The sequence below is a fragment of the Tasmannia lanceolata genome, unplaced genomic scaffold, assembly GCF_043159265.1.
Source record: "Tasmannia lanceolata isolate RefF3 unplaced genomic scaffold, GAP_Taslan_0.1 ptg000015l, whole genome shotgun sequence".
NCBI classification, from domain to species: domain Eukaryota; kingdom Viridiplantae; phylum Streptophyta; class Magnoliopsida; order Canellales; family Winteraceae; genus Tasmannia; species Tasmannia lanceolata.
In genome coordinates this window covers 29,351,776-29,369,512 of record NW_027518692.1, presented here as the reverse complement: position 1 = coordinate 29,369,512, position 17,737 = coordinate 29,351,776, and the positions used below count along the sequence as shown (strand labels likewise).

Genomic DNA, 17,737 nt, shown 5'->3' with positions numbered 1-17,737 from the left:
ACAAGGCAGAACAAAGAAATACTAGGGAAAGGGTTCGAAAGTCCTCCCCGTGTAAATTGGAGAGAGAGAGAGAGAGAGTAATGGGGAGCGTGGGAGCCATCATTCTACTATCTGTTCTGTTACTCTCCTTGATTTCCATTTCTCATTCTTCTAAAAAAACAGTTCCAATCGCCAGAAAAGAAGACATACCCTTCATCAAATGCCAGGTCTGTCAAAAGCTCGCCACCCAACTCTACCACCAACTCAAGAAAAAAGAGACTCAGATCTCTCCCAAGAAGGTATTCTTCATAAAGATTTTATTTGGTAGTCGGGTAAGTGGACCTTGTTTTAGTTGATTTCTTTTGCTTGATGGCTAAGAAATCAACTAAAACAAAGAAAAATGGAAGATTTTTCTATCTAAAATGATTTTATTTTGTAGTCGGGTAAGTGGGTTTTTTTTAGTTGATTTGTTGCTCGATGACTAAGTGGGTACTTCTTCTTTTTTTAGTGTAATCTTCATAAAGATTCGATTTTTCTATCTAAAATTATTTGATTTTGTAGTCTGGTAAGTGGTGTTTTTTCAGTTGATTTGTTTTGCTTCATCGCTAAGTGGGTACATTTTTTTTCTTTCTCTTTTGAATGTGTTCTTCATAAAGTTCGATTTTTCTATCTAAAATGATTTGTTTCGGTAGTCTGGTAAGTGGGTATTTTTTTAGTTGATTTGTTTTGCTTGATGGCTAAGTGTGTACTTTTTCTTCTTTTGTTTTTGGATTAGGTTTCAGAGTTCCAGATCATTGAACTTGCGGAGAACGTTTGTAATTTGAAGAAGGAAGAAGGGGATTGGATTCTCCGAATTGATATCGTGGAGAAGGGTAGTACTTTGGAGGTAAGAGTGACTTATTTTTCTTTATTTCTTTATTTTATTTTGGATGTTTGAACTTGCTTTAAGGATTCCACACCCCCCCTCCCCCCCACTAGATGAGTTTGGATTTCCAAGACCAATTTGAATGTAAGTATTTTAGATGGAATATTTCATTTATTGGGAAAATGGTATAATGTTTTAAGTTAATGATTCGTCACTGAAAAGAAGAGAATTGGCAATCAGAGAGTTGTTATGTTAATTACCCCCATCTAGCTTAAACCCAGTTAAAATTCTTTTTTCCTCCCTTGTTTCATGTATATTAATATGTATGCAGATTGATACAATGTTTTTGCTGAATAATTTTCTAACAGTAACACAATTTGCTAACTAGTCACCATCTTTTAGTTTCAATACACCATGACTAATACTGGCACTATGTACTATTTATCATTCTTTTATATATTGTAATGTATCCATATTATTTAACTAAATATGATCATAGCCAAACATATTAATCTTCATGTAATGTCTATCTAGTTCAATAGCACTGTCATGTTTTTGAACCTTGCTTTTATAAGTAATCAAAATGTAAATTTGGCATCATAATAGCATGTTTTAGTGGTTCTAGTGTTAAACAACTTGAATTTGTTAAAATTTGTAGCATTTGATACTTTAATGTATCTGAATAAGTGAAAAGGATACATTTATTACCTGAGGCTGGGTAAAATCTGAACTGTTTAATTTGATTTCACTTCATTCTCAACATAACTTGCAAAATGTTATTTGAAAGAGTAATGTACTGATAAGTGGCTGAGCTAGACAGACATTGTTCATTAATTCAAATATATTCACCAATGACCAAATTATTTGAATTATTCTACCTGTAACTGCCAAGTAGGTAGTGAAGTCTTATCAGTTTGATTAGTTCCATTGCTTGTCATTTTGTTATGCGTTCTAACTTCTAACAATACATATTCAAATATGACTGCAATTGCGGGGTACAAATGATCTGTTACTTCTTCTAGAAACCTGAAGTTTTTTTTTTGAATGGTATCTAGAAATCTGAAGTTAGTGACTTGAAAATCGCCATTATGAAATACCAAAAGCTTTAAAATTGCATAATCCATACATGAATAAGAAATGGTGAAGTCTAGACAGAGTGACAGACTCGTTATTTCTCATTTCATTCCCTAATGGTTTCTGTTTTTCTTTTGGATGTTCTTTGTTCTTCATCAATGAGTGTTTGATCTTTAAAAAGAAGGCAAACTGGTCTCATACGTGTAATTTTTGCCATAATTAATTTTCAAACTCTAGAATGCTAATTATTGTTTGTGTGCTGTAGTTTCCATGCTTGTTCATTGTGATATTGCTTGTAGGATGAATTCATACGGCAAGTTCAAATAAGAATTTCCCAAACATTTAGTAGCAAACATAAAAATGAATAGTAGGTTTTTAATTGTTGCTGTTGTAATCCTGGAATTTTGATAAAATACCCAAACATGTGTAAGGGGGAAATATTTTTGTTGGCATGGATCCTTAACCTTGTTTCTCATAGTAGTTTCAACCCTTTCTCCAGCTTGTTGACCAAGACACTGAAGGACAGTGCAATTCAGAATGTAAGACTATTGAGCGGGCTTGTCAAGAGGTGATGTAGCTATGCTTGTTTGTCTTAGCGGGGTTATTTGTGAAATAAATTTGATTACTTACATGATTCTTTCTTTCTTAGGACAATTAAACAAGTATTGAAGACTAATTATAACTATATGGAATGCTCAACTACACGGTGGAGACAGTATTGGATATGATAGTGAAGCCATGATAGTAATGGATTTTTTCTTCTTGTATTAAGCTTTTGAGATCAGGGACTCCCTATGATTTAGCCGACGCTTTGAATCTATTGCTGACATGTGTGTCGCGTATCCGCACATTTTGACACTCCTTCCAACACTTTTAAATTTACTGCTACATGTGTCGGCTTAGTGTGGACATGTCGACGCGTTTTTGTACCGTGTCAAGTGTGACATTATGTTTAATGATTGAATATTGTGTTCATCTCTTTTGTTATTAATTCTTCTTTTATTATAATCAGTTCTTTAACTAATGTTTGTTATTATATCCTCTCCCCTAAGCCTAAAACCCTCAACAAACTCCTATTGTCTTTCTTTCTCAATAGATACTGGAGACTGAAGAGAACTAGATTAAATTGATAAATGTGTTGTTATGTGATTATCTCATGTTTATTTTAAATTATATTTGATTAATCCTGAATACCATATTATATTGTTGCAAATTATGATAGTAATCAATAATTTTATATCTACGTACGTGTATGGGTGCGTAGTCATTTCTAGATTTTTAGTGGTTGCCATGTCAGCACCTCGTATCCAGGTTGAAACTTGACACACAAATCCATGTCCACAATCATGATTATATATACTTTCTGTTTTAGCAGTGCCCCCGTTTCTGATTTTTTTGGGGTTTGCGTCGACACGCGATGCGCATGTCTGTCCACAAATCATAGGGGACTCCAAAATTAATCACATCTTCCAAAAATAGGGTCTATCTTATGAAGAGTTCAATTTTGGATGTGGTTTGGTGCGGTTGTTGATGCCTGTGTATAGGTGTACTGATGAGTCCCAACGAGCTCAATTTGGGAGGAATTAGATGAAGTTCGGACTAGATGAAAACTCTCTTGTTGCATTTTTCAGGGAGGTGGGGAAGTAGGGAGAGGGGTTTTCTAGGTGATCTGATTTGCTAATGAGAAGTTTGGATGCTATAGAGCTCCGTCCACTATGAGGGCTTTCTTGGATTTCGTGGGTGTAATGCCTTGGTGGACCTCTCGTTGACGGATGCTAACTATACATCGCTAGCCATCAGTCAAGCCTATTTTATGCAATCAGAACAGATTTTGACTCTGTTCTAATTGTTTGGTCTTCCTAGTACTTTATTACTTGTTTTTCCTAAATGACTTCTGATCAATTTCCTATCATGCTGAAATCTGAATGGGTGTTTGGGGATGTAGCTCATTTAGATTCAAGCTAGCCTGGTTGGAAGACACTATGTTTGTTAATAAATTGAGGGAGTGGTTCAGTAGTAACGACTTGGTTCGGGTGAAAACCATGCTGAAGGATGGGGCAAGGCGAGGGTAGGGGAGGCAAACAGAAAAAAGTCAGACACTCTGGGTAAGATAATAAGATCCTGACAGATGAGAGGGGATCAACTCCTATATATTAGGAGCAAATTAGTGAAAAACAATTACTCGAGGAGGGTCTCAATGGAGTTAAGTGATTCAAAGATGGTGATAAGAATAAACCGTACTTTCATAGCATTGTGAATGCTAGAACATGTAGTTACTGGATTCACAGTTTGCTCATTAATGAGAAGGTTGGAGGACCTGAGGACCTGATTTGCATTTTCGATGCAATTGTGAAGTTCAATTCTGATCTATTGATATATTCTTGTGCGAGGAGGGATACAAACTGAGACATGAAAGTTTGGAATTTGGTCCTCTTGATCTTGAGAGTTGGAACAAGCTTGGGAGATGCCCTTGAAGGGGAGGAGGTTGGGGAGGCTATTTTCATCTTGTGGCATGAGAAACCTATGGGGTTGGATGCTTTTGTTTAGGGGTTTCTTCTATGTGGGTTGGGATCGTCTAAAAGATGGTTTGCTGGCTTTTTTTAGAATTCTTTGACCAGCTGAGGCATGATAATTGCATTGGAGCTTCTTTTATGACTCAAATCCCTGTTCCTTTGAGATTATGACAACCGATTGTGAGCCCCAAACCTATTGTTGGGCTCAAAAATACATTTAAATTTGAGTCCAATAATAGGTTTAGGGCTGACAATCGGTGTGATAATCTGAAACGAACAGGGCCTAAAGAGTAATGAAGTCGAACACTTGAGGGATTTTAGCCCAATCAATTTGGTGGGGAGCAGATATTCACAGAAGTGCTTGCCTCACAATTTAGGAAGCTGCTTGGTAACGTAATATCCAGCCCACGAAGTGCTTTTTGTTGCTGGGGGGCAGATTCTTGACAAGGTCATCATAGACAATGGATGTCTTGTTGCATAACCTTTGCCTGGTTCTGAATGTTGAAAGGCTTTTCGGAGATGGCTTTTTTGTTAGCACAAGGGTTCAACCTTGGTCACTCTCTCGTCATGTTTTGATGACAACAAACACAACATGATACTTTAAAGCAATAGTCAGATTCTAACGTCTAGTTGGACAGTCAGCTGTGGTTCTTCCGTTGTGACCGTTTGAAGTGCTATAACAGCAGTTTCTCTTCCAGCCTCTATAAATATGACCCTTGGGGTCCCCAAACATTGGAACTTAACACTTGAGCTTAACTTTGATCAATACTATAAGTGTTAGGAACTCCCCTTGTGCCATTTCTAGAGGATCTTGAGCGATTAGCTTAGGAATTCAATTGTAGATCTTTGTGAGAGCTTTTGCTGAGTGTACTTCATTTGTATATCAGCCTTGTGAGAGGTTTTACTATTGCAATTGGTGAGAAGGCACCTTATCAACCTTTGCTTGGTGAGAGGGCCTCGTATCAACTTTCGCAGAAGGCACCGCATCAACCTTCGGATGTAACAGTTTGATCTCCACCCGTAAGGAGATTGTCGCAGCTTGGGGATAATAAATCTTTGGGAGTTTGGTAGGAAGGCACCGGATCAACCTTCATGTAAACAGTTTGATCTTTGCCCGTAAGAAGATCGAGGTAGTGGAGCCACAAGGAGGGGATATCCTTGTGAGAGTGGACGTAGGCGGGATTGGGCCGAACCACTATCAAAATTCGGGTGCACGTCTTTTATCACTTTCTATATTTTTTTTGTGCCTTGATTTTTATCTTTCTAGTTTTAATTTGTCTTTGTTCTTGCTTTAATTGTGAAATCATTTTAAGAGAACAAAAGTTTTTTTAAAGAGCCTTGGCGCAACGGTAAGGTTGCTCCATTGTGAAAGTGGTTCGGTGGGTTGCCTACGTGGGCCAACAGCTTCATTTCAACATTTATCTCTGGTGGGTTGCCTACCTGGGACAACAGCTTCATTTCTCAATTTTCTTGACTGAAAATATTTAAAAGTATTCACTGATTATGCAAAACACCTGATGTGTTCCCCTTGTTTTGCAATTACTTTGTCTCCATGCATTTTAATGTTGAAGATGTCTTTTTAATGGCTTCAGTGTTGAAGGTGTTAAACCAATATAAATAGAAAATCTTTGCTTTCATTAAATATCTTCTCGAACCCTTTGCAGGTCATGGGGTATTCTGATACCGATGTAGCTGAATATCTCTTTAACGCAAAGCCTCAAATTGATTCATTGGTGAATTTTCTCTGTGATGACCTTAGTAAAGCATGCTCTGCCAAGCCACCCCCAATTCCAAAGGTAATTACAGTTTGATACTTCATTTGACAGTTGAAAGTAACTAAATGCTCATATTGTCCGTGATGATGCTATCTTCTTTCTTAGGAAAACATTCTTCGAACTCTCTCTACATTTTTTTTCTTGTTGAACTGGTAATTCTTAGACTTCCGTCACCTTGTCCCATGGACTCTTTTATTGTTTTTTTGAATATTGGCGAAGATATATTAATAGAAGACTGAGGGGGTCCCCCAAAAACATACACGAGGAAAATAAAACTCCCTAGGGACAGAACCTGACCCGGGAAATACAAATAGGATTAAGGAGGAAGAAAGTCGAAAAGATCTAAATCCTGCTTCGATACGCCCTCCTTTGCCAACTTATCAGCTACAGCATTGGCACTTCTCCTCACATGCTGAAAAGAGACCTGCATGCCTTGTAATACGTCTTTCATCTCGTCAAATAAGTGAAGAAATCGCCACGGAGGGCCCCTTGGGCCCCTCAGCCATCTTATGACGTTCAAAGAGTCGCCCTCCACAATACACCTTACTGAGAGGCCCCTGGCCTCACTCAGGATCAGGATGCCTCGATGCACTGCTTTTACCTCCGCTTCATTCGAGTCTGCTATGCCAATTGGACCCGAAAAAGCCTTGAGTACCGCACCATGACAATCTCTCAAGACTCCTCCGATTCCTGCCAACCCAGGGTTGCCTAAACTTGAACCATCAAAATTTAATTTGAGGTTACCTGCAGGAGGAGAGCACCATATCTGTTGCGGGACCGTCACATTTTCGTGACTGTTGCAAACAACTCTCCATCCTTCCCACAGATCAAACGCCGAAATGAATCGAAATAAAGGGAGGGCTCGCGCCCAAGATATAGAGAGGGCAATGACTCTTTTATTGTTTTTGATCAGTTAAGTTCATCATGGTCCTCATGGATATATCATAGATGAAAGTACCTTGGGAAACAAAGTGCGTGTTATTTTTTAAGTATTTCCTAAATTATCTAAGCATGGGCAACAAGTCACAAGTATATAGCACGGGAATTTTCTAGTAACCACGAAAATTCAGATTTGAAGGGCCATGAGAATCACCAAGCTACCAAGCTGGGTTATGCTTTCTGACAGGTTGTATCTTAACGTCTTTGGTCAAATGCTAATTAGTGAATCTTGACCTTGTTTTGGAGCCTCGTAGAGGTCATTGTAGATCTAAGAAATCGTCATGCTATGCTTCTTTCATTAGGGATGAAACTGAGTTGAACTTTCTCTGACCTCTGCCCTTTTCCAATTTCACATACTCCACTGGTCCCATGGTCTGGGACCCACATCCTACAGTTATTTGTGGTGAATCATCCTGGGCTGTTGGCATCTAAAATGTAGGACTTGACACCTTAGAGCTTAAAGTAAAACTCTGATACGCTAAGGAATTTCACTATAACTAGTGACTGGGCAGAGGAAAATAGATTTTGGCCCACATTAATCACATGCATTTACTTAAAATAGTGAAATTGCTTCCTAAAACATAATTTTTTTTGCAAGTGGTTACTAATTTTATTCCGAAATGCCTCGACTGTTATGAAATCACAGTTGCTGGTAGCAGCTGCGAGTACATATTGGCTTTGGCATCTTACATATTCCAGCTATATAACTGTTCTTAAACCACGCTAGCGCTCCATCAAAGGACCTCAAACTTTCACAAGCAATTGACGTAGTAAAGCTAATTTTGAAAAACCATTTTGGGTTTACTCTTGCTCTTAGCTTATTCTTGCCCAACTAAAAGCTTATTTTAGGTTTACTCTTGCTTTTGGCTTAATCTTGGCCCACTAAAAGCTTCCATGGATGAGATGTTAAGCGGTCTTGAACTTGGAAGCTCAATCCTCTTCGTAACATCCATGACAATATCTCATGGGGATATTTCTAATTTTATTATTGTATGAATTTGTCAAGCACTAAGTTGCCTATCAAATGACAATATCTTAAGATTTACGAACCTAGTTTGAGTATCCTATGTTGTCTTGCAGAATAGGATTCCAGGAGAACCTTTTATTCCCAAGTCATCTAAAGATGCTGAAATGGAGAAGATTTTGAAATCCATGGAGGTAACTTCCTTGGGGAATTTGACACTGGCTGCATTAAAATTCGCTCTAGTAAGTTGCATGCTCTAAGTTGTTATATGCTGTCTCAGGGTATACCAGGAGCACCAGGCATGAAAATGTATTCAAGAGAAGATTTAATGAATCAAAATTTTGGGGACGAAGATGCTGATGAAGATGACGAGGACGATGATGGCTTCCCATCGAATTTGGTATATATATTATGGGAAATGATTTCATCACAACCATATTTTGATATTTTCACTAACCCATCTTGTCTTTTAGTATTTAAAGAGCTGTCAAAAGGTTATTGCATTTCCCAAAAAGCTCTCACAAGCCGATTAAAGAAGAAAAGACAGCTGGGTTGGTGAAAATATCAATTAACCTTTTGACAGCTCTTTAAATACTAAAAGACAAGATGGGTTAGTGAAAATATCAAAATATGGTTGTGCTGATAACATTTCCCTATATTATTTTCTGTAATCAATCTCTAGGAAATGTGTTTCCTTACGAGTCATGGAAGATTGATGCCTTTCGTTCTTACGGTTAAGTTTCGGTTCAAGTCATCCGATAAGAAACATGTCTCGTTTCTTGCCTTGCAGGGGAAAGTGTTGAGAGATAAAAAATCTGCGAAGGCAGATTGGAAGCAAAGGGTCGTGGAAGGGATCAGAGACACATCAACAGAGATACAGAAGCATGTAAAGAAGGCATCACAATGGGTACAAGAGTGGTGGCAGGGGGAAAAGACGAGTTCGAATCCTTTGAAAGGTACCAAGACTGAGCTTTGAGGCCAACCTCATTCTGAGAATTATGGACTTTTCGCATGTTTCTTTCAGTTTAAAATTTGCGACTGATTACCAGAAATGTAACTATTGAGATGAACTAGAGCCTGAAATCAGTAGTGATTCACTGAAATAATTTTGTTTATTTTTGGAGACCATTTCAAATTATTTCAGACTTTTGTGTTCATGTCGCAGACCTTGTGCCATCTTGAGACTTGAATCAAAGGACCATGGCAGCAGGTAGCACAAAATGTAATGTTTGATATGCTATTTGAACTGTTTCATCTGATTTAGCAGACATTCCAAGTCGAAATCTTTGAAATTTTTTAGTGTTAATCAAACAGGGGCTTTGAAAGTTTGTTGGGGTTGTTATGGCATGGTCTTTAGCTGCTGCATCTGATTTGGTGTAACAAGTCGTATTTTTATTGGAGATTTTCTATGATGTGCGCGTTGAAGTCCACTATTTTTTCACAAAGTACAATGAGCCCACTTGTTATGATGATCCAAACTGCTCATTTGATGGTCCACAACATAAATAGTCCGTACCCCATAAATCATCTCCATAGGAAGATCCTAACCTCCAATATATATAAGTTCCTATATTGTACAGTCCCATTACAAATTGGAGGGTTGTAATCCTATGGAAATAAACCTAGACCCAGATTTCTGAAGTCTTTATAGCAGGAACAATCATCGTCCCCTCACTATCCGCTCCTATACACATCTTAGAATGATTTATGGAAGAGAAATGATATCCGCGCATTCGATAAACAAGCGGTCCACTTGTTTGCTCTTTAAATACTATACGACAAACAAGTGGAGCGCATGTTTATTGAAACACTTGGCGCAGATATCATTTCCCTTTATGGAAATGGTATCAGCAATAATGGCACCGACCCAGCTTGTCTTTTCTTTTTTATTCGGCTTGTGAGAGCTTTCTGGGAACTGTAGTAACCTTTTGACAGCTCTCTAAAACGCAAGATGCATTAGTGAAAATACCAAACTATGGTTTTGCTGATATCATTTCCCTTAATTTAATGTTAGATTAAATTCTTCATGTTCACCCTGAAAGACATAAGGTGGACGTCTTGGCTAAGGAGGGTGCTGGGGTATAGGTTAGTAGTATCAGGGGATTCGGCTGGGGGTGGTTCTTCTGGCTACTCTTATTGATCTCTTCGATCGAGACTATCATGATTGGGAACAGCTTGTCCCCTCTCAATTGCACCTCGATTTTGATCAATGAAAGGCAACGTTAATTTTTTTTTTAAAAAGACATTTGGCTTGTAGTCTCTTGGAAGCTACAAGTGATCAAACTGACGATCAATCGTGTAAGAGGGATATGATGCCTCATGTCTCTTTTCCAATTATTGACCAGGAACTTACCTGGGAGAGTGGGGGTTTGAAATTGTTTTTTTTTTTTTTTTTTTTGGAAAGTTGACAAAAAAATATTTATACTATGAGAATTACATTGGGTACCAGAGGTCCCAGCTTGCATTACATAGTATATCTGGTCTCGAGCACTCCTGAACCATAAGGTAGAGCAATATTATCTACTTCCAATTCCATCATAATAAAGATAACTATTCAGCCCTTCCATTTACACTGCAAAAAAACCCATCTAAATAAAACAAACTAACAAGCTTCCCAACAAACCATCAATCTCCATCATAGCACCAGACTCCCGGAGGACAAGTAATGATCTCAACAAAAAGATGCCTCCAAAAGCGAAAGACCAAGGTCTCAAGCTGATGGGGATCTACTTTATTTTATGTGCTCCACTGCTTCCATGATCAAATCAATGCCTTAATAAGAGAAGGCCCAAACTCTTTGAAGCTTGGTGAAGATCTACCTCGTTGCATTCGCTTTCGTACTTCCTCTGGAGAATTTCTAATGAATCAACTCAAATAGTCATTTCACCTAAGAGACAGCTCAACAAAGCCTTTGTCCCAAACTAGGTAGGGTCGGCTAAATGAATCCTTTAGAGAAATTTCATGAAGAAGGTGAAAGGAATCTACCCGGCTCTAATCATGGCACTAGCTGGGTTCATCTACATGGATCATTTTCTTCCATTCTATCCTATCCAAGGTCATATTCTTTGTTATGTTCCTAGCCCTCAAAGGCCTTTCCTCACTATTTCTACCCAAGTTGTTTTCGGTCTGCCCCTACCTCTTTTTACTCCATCAATTTGGCACGAGACGCCTCTTCTCACCGGAGCATCCAAAGGCCTACGTTGGATGTGTTTAAACCATCTTAAGCGGTGTTCTCTCATCTTCTCCTCAATTGGTGCCACCCCCCACCGTTTTACGTATGTCTTCATTTTTAATTCTATCTAACCTTGTGTGGCCGCACATCCATCTAAGCATTTGCATCTCCGCTACACTCATCTTATGCACATGCTGCTTCTTGGTGGCCCAACATTCTGAGCCGTACAACATGGCTGGCCTCACAACTGTCTTATAAAACTTTCCCTTCAACTTGATAGGGATTTTACGGTCGCATAGAACTCCTGAGGCAAGCTTCCACTTCAACCAACCTGCTCTTATTCTATGGTTAACATCCTCTCCAATCTCTCCTTCCTTATGTAGAATTGAGCCAAGATAGCGAAAGATATATTTCACCTAAGAGACTATCATAGTAAAATACCTCAATATGCGAAAGACAGAGTCTCTCAAGCTTAACAGAATCTTCATCGTTTAATTCGCTCCCATAATCTCTTCTAGAGAATTTTAATAAACCCATTAAACAGACAACCCACCGACGAAACAACCGCCCACCCATAATCCTTTGACCATCACCAAAAAACCTCACCCGAACACCCAAAGTCTACAACCCTCCTAACAACCTATCCTGCTTAGAAAAACTGATAAAGCAACAAAGATTGTCACCCATCTAAACTCAAGATCCACACCTTTAACCGAAAGACAACTAAGGGCAGAAAGACTCTAGTTTGAGGAATGGAAATGGGGGACACATGAGGGTATGCTCCAAGGAAAAAAAATAGGCAAATGGACAAGATCGGGGAGGTGGCCTGGGGATTGGCTCTTGCTTAACTTGTGACTATCTAAATTTTAGATGGCAAAATCGATGCAAGTGGTGCCACCTGAACAAAAAGAAGATTGCTCCTTCACCTGTCTTCTCTCCCAGTTCTTGCCGCCCACAGAAATCATCAACGAGGGTTGGTGATGCGGGCCGGTGGTTGCCGGATTCTGGGGCAATCTCGGCATCCTTTGAAGAAGGGGTTCCAATTTTATCTATATCAGGAAAGGAAACGGAAATGCGAACCGATATTTTAAAGGCGTGTCTGATTGGTAAGAGAAGGGATAACAGTGGAACCTTAGACAAACTTTGGCAATGGGCTAGAAGCTTTTGGGACATTCCTTCCCTCACAAGACCTTACGTCTTAGCAAAGGGTGAAATTCTGTTCATATTTGACTTAATGGACTTTGCTGCTAGGGTCCTGGCAAAGAGGAATGAGGCCTGCGGGAACTGGTTGCTCTCACTATTTGCCTGGCACAAGGATTTCGTCCAGGGAGCAGAAGAAATCTGGGTTAACTTTTACGGAATTCTGATGCACGCCTGGGCTACCTCTACTGTTGAAGCTTTAGGAAAAAACTTTGGCCCAGTTTTGGAAGTAAAGATGAAAGGCAATCATGATCATTGTACGAGCTTCGTATCGGCCAAAATCCTAACTTCTAGATGGAAGCTATCTCGCCCTTCAGTTCAGATTCAGATACCGTGTGATTATTTCACCATTAGAGTTGAAGTTCACAAATCAAATAGCAATAAGCCCCAATCGGTTTCACCCCCTATGGTAAGCCATGGGTTGTCGCCTGAACAGAGCCCCCCCCCTTTCAAATTCAAAATTCAAAAACCAGGAAAAATTCAAATCCCAGGAAAAAATAAAGAAGAAAAAGGTGGGTGTTGCTCCCAAGGATCCCCTGTCTTTGGATTTGTTTATCGATGGAAAGACCTTGGGATTGGTGTCGACATCAAAAGAGGCTTTTGGGCAGTTTGGATTTTCGGTTGATCAAGGATTGAAGCAAATTAGATCTAAATTCAAAGGCCATGCTGGTCAAAAACCAAAGTCAAAGAAAAGTCTGGGCAACCTAAAAAAAAAGGGATCTCTAGGACACGCCGTACTGGAATGATTCTCAAGAATCAGGCATCTAATTATGGCTTTTTTGGAAGCAGAGAGCTGGTCAAAATTCTCCAGAGGACTAGCTTGGGAGGAGATCCTCCGAATTCATAAACCCTCATTCAGATAGTCATCCGAAGGAAAGAACGACGGAGTGGATTTCAAGGAAACCGTGTCCTTCCCAATCTAAACCTAGGGCATGTGTCACCCTTGGGAGACTAGATGTCGCTTAGGCTCTCCTAGCTTCTGTCCCTAAAGAAGCTAGATGGATGGGCCTTGGGAGTTTCCTCCTTACCGTAGGAGGTGGGGTTTAGGGAGAAAAGGCGTCCTTGGAAAAAGTGAAGCTTCTTGAAGTGACTTTCTTTATGGGTGTCTCCGGATAGAAAAAGCTTGAAACGTGTCTTTTACAAAATTAATGAGAATAGTATCGTGAAGTCGGTGGCTTCCTTCAATGGGTCGTTTAATCATGAGCAGATGTCCTGAATATTAAAAGCGATATAGGGAGTTGTAGTTTTCTCATAGAAAATCTGTCAGAGATAATTAAAATAAATTTTGTGTCATAAATGTTTGTATTGCTTTGTACGCTTCCTTGGTGAAGTGGGGTCTCGTTATTGGGCATCATTGGCGGTCGCTCTCCTTGATAAGGTGACGCTTGGGTTTTTCTAAGATTTAAAAGAAGAGAAGCTCTTATCCTCCCTATCATTCTAAAAATGGAGCAGAACGATATATCTTTTTCCTCCAGCTCTGAGTCGGAAGAGGATTCGATACTCAGAACCCTTGGAACTGGAGGATGTCCTTCGTAGGGTAAAGATGATGACTTATGATGAAGAGAGGGCTTCGAGGAATGATCCAACCCCAGGGAGATCATCAAGGGTTTTCAATGGAAACTGTTCAAGGAAGCGGCCCAGCTAAATGATGATGAGTTCTTCCGTCTAACCGAACACATAATGTAAAGGAGACTCACACACCCATGCACAAACGCCCTTTCTTCAGCAAAACACTGGTTGATGAGAGGACGCTTCGGAATATTCGTTGTGAGGCTGCAAAGGCAGTGGGGATACAAAGGTTGGAAGAATTTTTTTTGCTCGGAAAAAGGTGCGCGGAAACTTGGAATTGGTCCCTGTGCATCCTCCCCCGTTCATTTCAGAAGATGACGGATTGGAACTTGAAATTGAGTCTCTCTTGAAGAACTTGGGAAAGTGTTCCTCCTGATGGGGAGTTTCTAGGGGTACTGTGCAGGGGCTCTTTCATTAAGTTATGTCTTTGGCAGGTTCTTATCAAGGTCTTCGAGAAAGACCTATTGCGGTGGGGGAAAGTTTCATTATATTTTCAAGATCTTCGGAGAAGATCGCACGGATTTTTGGTAGATTAATATTGTTCAAGAAGGATCTTTTGGGAAGATTGAAGAGGTAGAATTTCAGCTTGGAGGTGATGAAACTAAAGGGTGTGGAAAGGGAGAACAGTTTTTTAACTTTGTTTTATCAGGGCCCGAAGCTTTCCCCTAGGCCATCATACGATGTACTTATTATATGGGGACTCCTGGTCCCTCTATTATGTAACTTTCGTATGAATATAAATATATCTTTGTCGCTTTTTCAGGAAAAAATAATCCATACCTTTAACCGCTAACACCAGAGAGTCTTAATGCAACAGGCTCAAACCATCAGCTAACTGTAGCAGGTCTTGTTTCCATACAAAAATTTCCACTAAAGACTGAAGAAAAGAACAAAAAAGAAGTGACCCTAAAGCAAAAACCCTAAACACAGATTATATACAGGAGGACTGGACTACTACTTCTTAAGAGCATTCAACTCTTGCCCCCCTTCTCCATCCACTTTTTCTTTTTCCCTTCTCTCCCGCTGGTCCCTTCCTTCCATACCAAGGAACATCTTCTTCGTCGCAACTAAGTTTTCGTCATAACCGATCCCAAATACATCACCAATTGACAGAAACTCATCAAACTCATCTGACTCAAACTCCTCCTTTTTGGAAGTTCCGGCCTCCTCTGAGTTCACCTCAACCTCCTTCCCTTAAGACTTCCTCCTGAACAAGACGCGTATGAACCAACTGAATAACCTCCACATTCAGAGAATCCCTGGAGACCTTTGACTCCTCATTGGGAGCCGGAACAGGTTGTACCACTTCTAAATTCTCAATCGCCATCTGCGCTTCCCATCTCAGACGCCTCTCTCTACGTTCCTTTTCCAGAGCCTCCTTGAAAAGAGGGAGCTTGTAGACTAGAACACATATTTCTTTAAATTTCGCTTTCCAGTCAACCTAAAGAATTCCTCTGCGTTCTCCCTTGCATCATTTTTTAATTGCTTCCACTCCTTCAATATACCATGGATCTTTCTCTGGGAGTTGGAGACTCTTCAGAGGCCTTCTGTTCATCGTAGACATGGTCTTTTTTTGTCTAACGGCCTCTACTCCTTCCAGAGAGACTAATTTTCCTTTCATTTTCCTATCTCATGCTTCTTCATCCCTAGACGTAAAGGAGTCACTTGGTTTGTCGTAATTTTCCAACATTCTCTGGATTTCAGAAACAAGAATTTTTTTTCTTATCCTCCTCCGTTGCAAAATGACCCTGAAGCTTCCTTTAAAATAAAAAAAAAAGGCCGCCTCTCGTAGCTAATAAATGGTTATCGATTTTTTGACCCCTAAGCATGGAGCTCGCTTTTCCAACACGGAGGCTTTTCTGCTTCCCCTTAGGATTGACACGCTTCCTTAGAGATTGATCTCTATTGGATATCGCTCTTTTTGATTTCCCAACATCCCCTTTGTAGCCATCATTAACACTATTTTTTAATTGCTTGATACCGATGCTTCCGCCGACTGCAAGTCTATTCCGTCAGCCACACGATTTCGATTAACCTCCCCTCGAAAGCCAAGAGTCCTCATATTAAATGTACTCTGAACACTTTCATGCCCACACCGTCCTTTCCTACCTCGAGATGTCGACTTCCTTACTCTTGTCCACCTGACTTTCCTTTTTGTGAGCGATTCAAATTCCGAAGAGGGTTCAAGCAACAGCTTTCTGTCCTTAGGATTACTCTTAGCAGGATTTTTTCCCCTTCATTTTCCGACATAAGATTTTCCCCCGCCATTGGATCACTTGAGATCCGATAGCCGGAATCCTCAGGAGAGATTGGTTTTTCCTTAGCTTTTAACTATGTTTGTGGTGCCAGTTCCCATTAATGAGTGCTTCTTCAACCACTGCTTTAACTCCCACTAAGTAGGAATTGAACTACACCTTAAGGCTTATAAATGGCACCAGACATTTCCACATAGAAGTGAAAACTTTAGCAAAAGTGAAGGCCATACAGTGATCGTGATGCCCAGTAAGTTGGACCACGAGAACCTGCCCAAAATACTCCCCCAAGGCCACCACTGTAGAGGATGTCCATGCGCGAAGAGGGATATCATAAAATCTAATCCGGATAGATCTTGCACCATTGTTAAACGCAGGGAACCAAGGCTGAAGCAAGAGGAGATACCCACCCAGAGCATCACCTGTACGCAAGATTGAAGAAGCTTGTGGTTCCGAATCAAAACTGAAAAGTATCATAGTAGGGCTCAAAATAATTAATTGAGGTAGACCCCATAATCTTTTAGCCCATGCCCAGATCTCTTCCAGGAGCCATGAACTATTATTCATACATCCCAGCAAGCAGCTTCTGAGGGCCAACTTGCGATCCACCACTTGTTCTGACGGTACTTCAATCTTCAGAAATCTTTTAGTCTCAGATTCCAGAGTGAAATCGGCCTTATCTACTCTAGAGAGCCTGCCCCTTGCAAAAGCTTTTGCCTTTTTTGACAGCGAACATTTCCTGCAATGGCTACGTATCCCAAAACTATTGTATTCGCATTCCAAGCATTTCCAGTCACTTTCACCCTTGGTGGGGGTATGTGCCTCCTGAATCCTTCCATTCTTCTTCCGAGGTATCTCCTCAATCTGGAATCAGGCCTTCTAAAGAAAGCATATCCCTCCTCTAATCTCCCAGGAGCTCTAGGGTAAGACCTTGGGGAGGACTAGTGGGATCCGATATCACTTCTTCCTTGTCCTAATAGGATCAGGGATCTTCTGCAACAAACCCTGTACAATCCTAACGATTGGAAAGCCTCTTGACTTGAATGTCCAGATTCAACAATATCTAGATAAGTCTCCTTTAAGCTTTCAAGCCTAAAGCCACAACTACAGTTACCCACACCCAAGGGATCACCTAAGCCAAGATCCCTGGGGGGAAAAGCCTCGGCGACGACCATAGTAATCTCTTATGGTCATTGCGTCGACAATATCGTCTGATGGATTTACTGAATGAACGGCTTAATGATCCTTCATTGTAAAAAAATTTGGACCATTTCTCGATTTGTGTGTGTCATCCTTGCTCAGGGGCCATGCTCATCTTCTCTGTATCGTTCCAATTTTATTGGATTGGATTGAAAGGTCTTCAATCAACAGTTTGTCTTTTTTTCTGAATTAATTTTTTGTGGGGATTTGCGGGCATTTTCTTCAACGACTCTGA

The 17,737-nt window shown here is 40.1% G+C and overlaps 1 protein-coding gene and 1 pseudogene across 1 annotated transcript; one reads left to right on the top strand and one right to left on the bottom strand.

Moving 5' to 3' along the window:
* Positions 1-9,379, top strand: LOC143846755 (uncharacterized). The gene is made up of 7 exons (XM_077355308.1): positions 1-278; positions 755-865; positions 2,418-2,486; positions 6,096-6,227; positions 8,226-8,303; positions 8,390-8,509; positions 8,900-9,379. Exons 1-7 carry the CDS (start codon positions 81-83, stop codon positions 9,083-9,085), a joined length of 894 nt encoding a protein of 297 aa, XP_077211423.1. The 5' UTR covers positions 1-80; the 3' UTR covers positions 9,086-9,379.
* An 8,179-nt stretch (positions 9,380-17,558) lies between these two features.
* On the bottom strand, positions 17,559-17,670 carry LOC143847696 (U6 spliceosomal RNA; annotated as a pseudogene).
* Between the last annotated feature and the right edge of the window lie 67 nt (positions 17,671-17,737).

Bases quoted from the DNA above. Each gene is read 5' to 3' on its own strand.
- LOC143846755 (XM_077355308.1), top strand. From the start codon at position 81: ATGGGGAGCGTGGGAGCCATCATTCTACTATCTGTTCTGTTACTCTCC. The intron at 866-2,417 runs GTAAGAGTGACT...CCCTTTCTCCAG, and splicing joins AGAAGGGTAGTACTTTGGAG to CTTGTTGACCAAGACACTGA. The intron at 2,487-6,095 runs GTGATGTAGCTA...AACCCTTTGCAG, and splicing joins TTGAGCGGGCTTGTCAAGAG to GTCATGGGGTATTCTGATAC.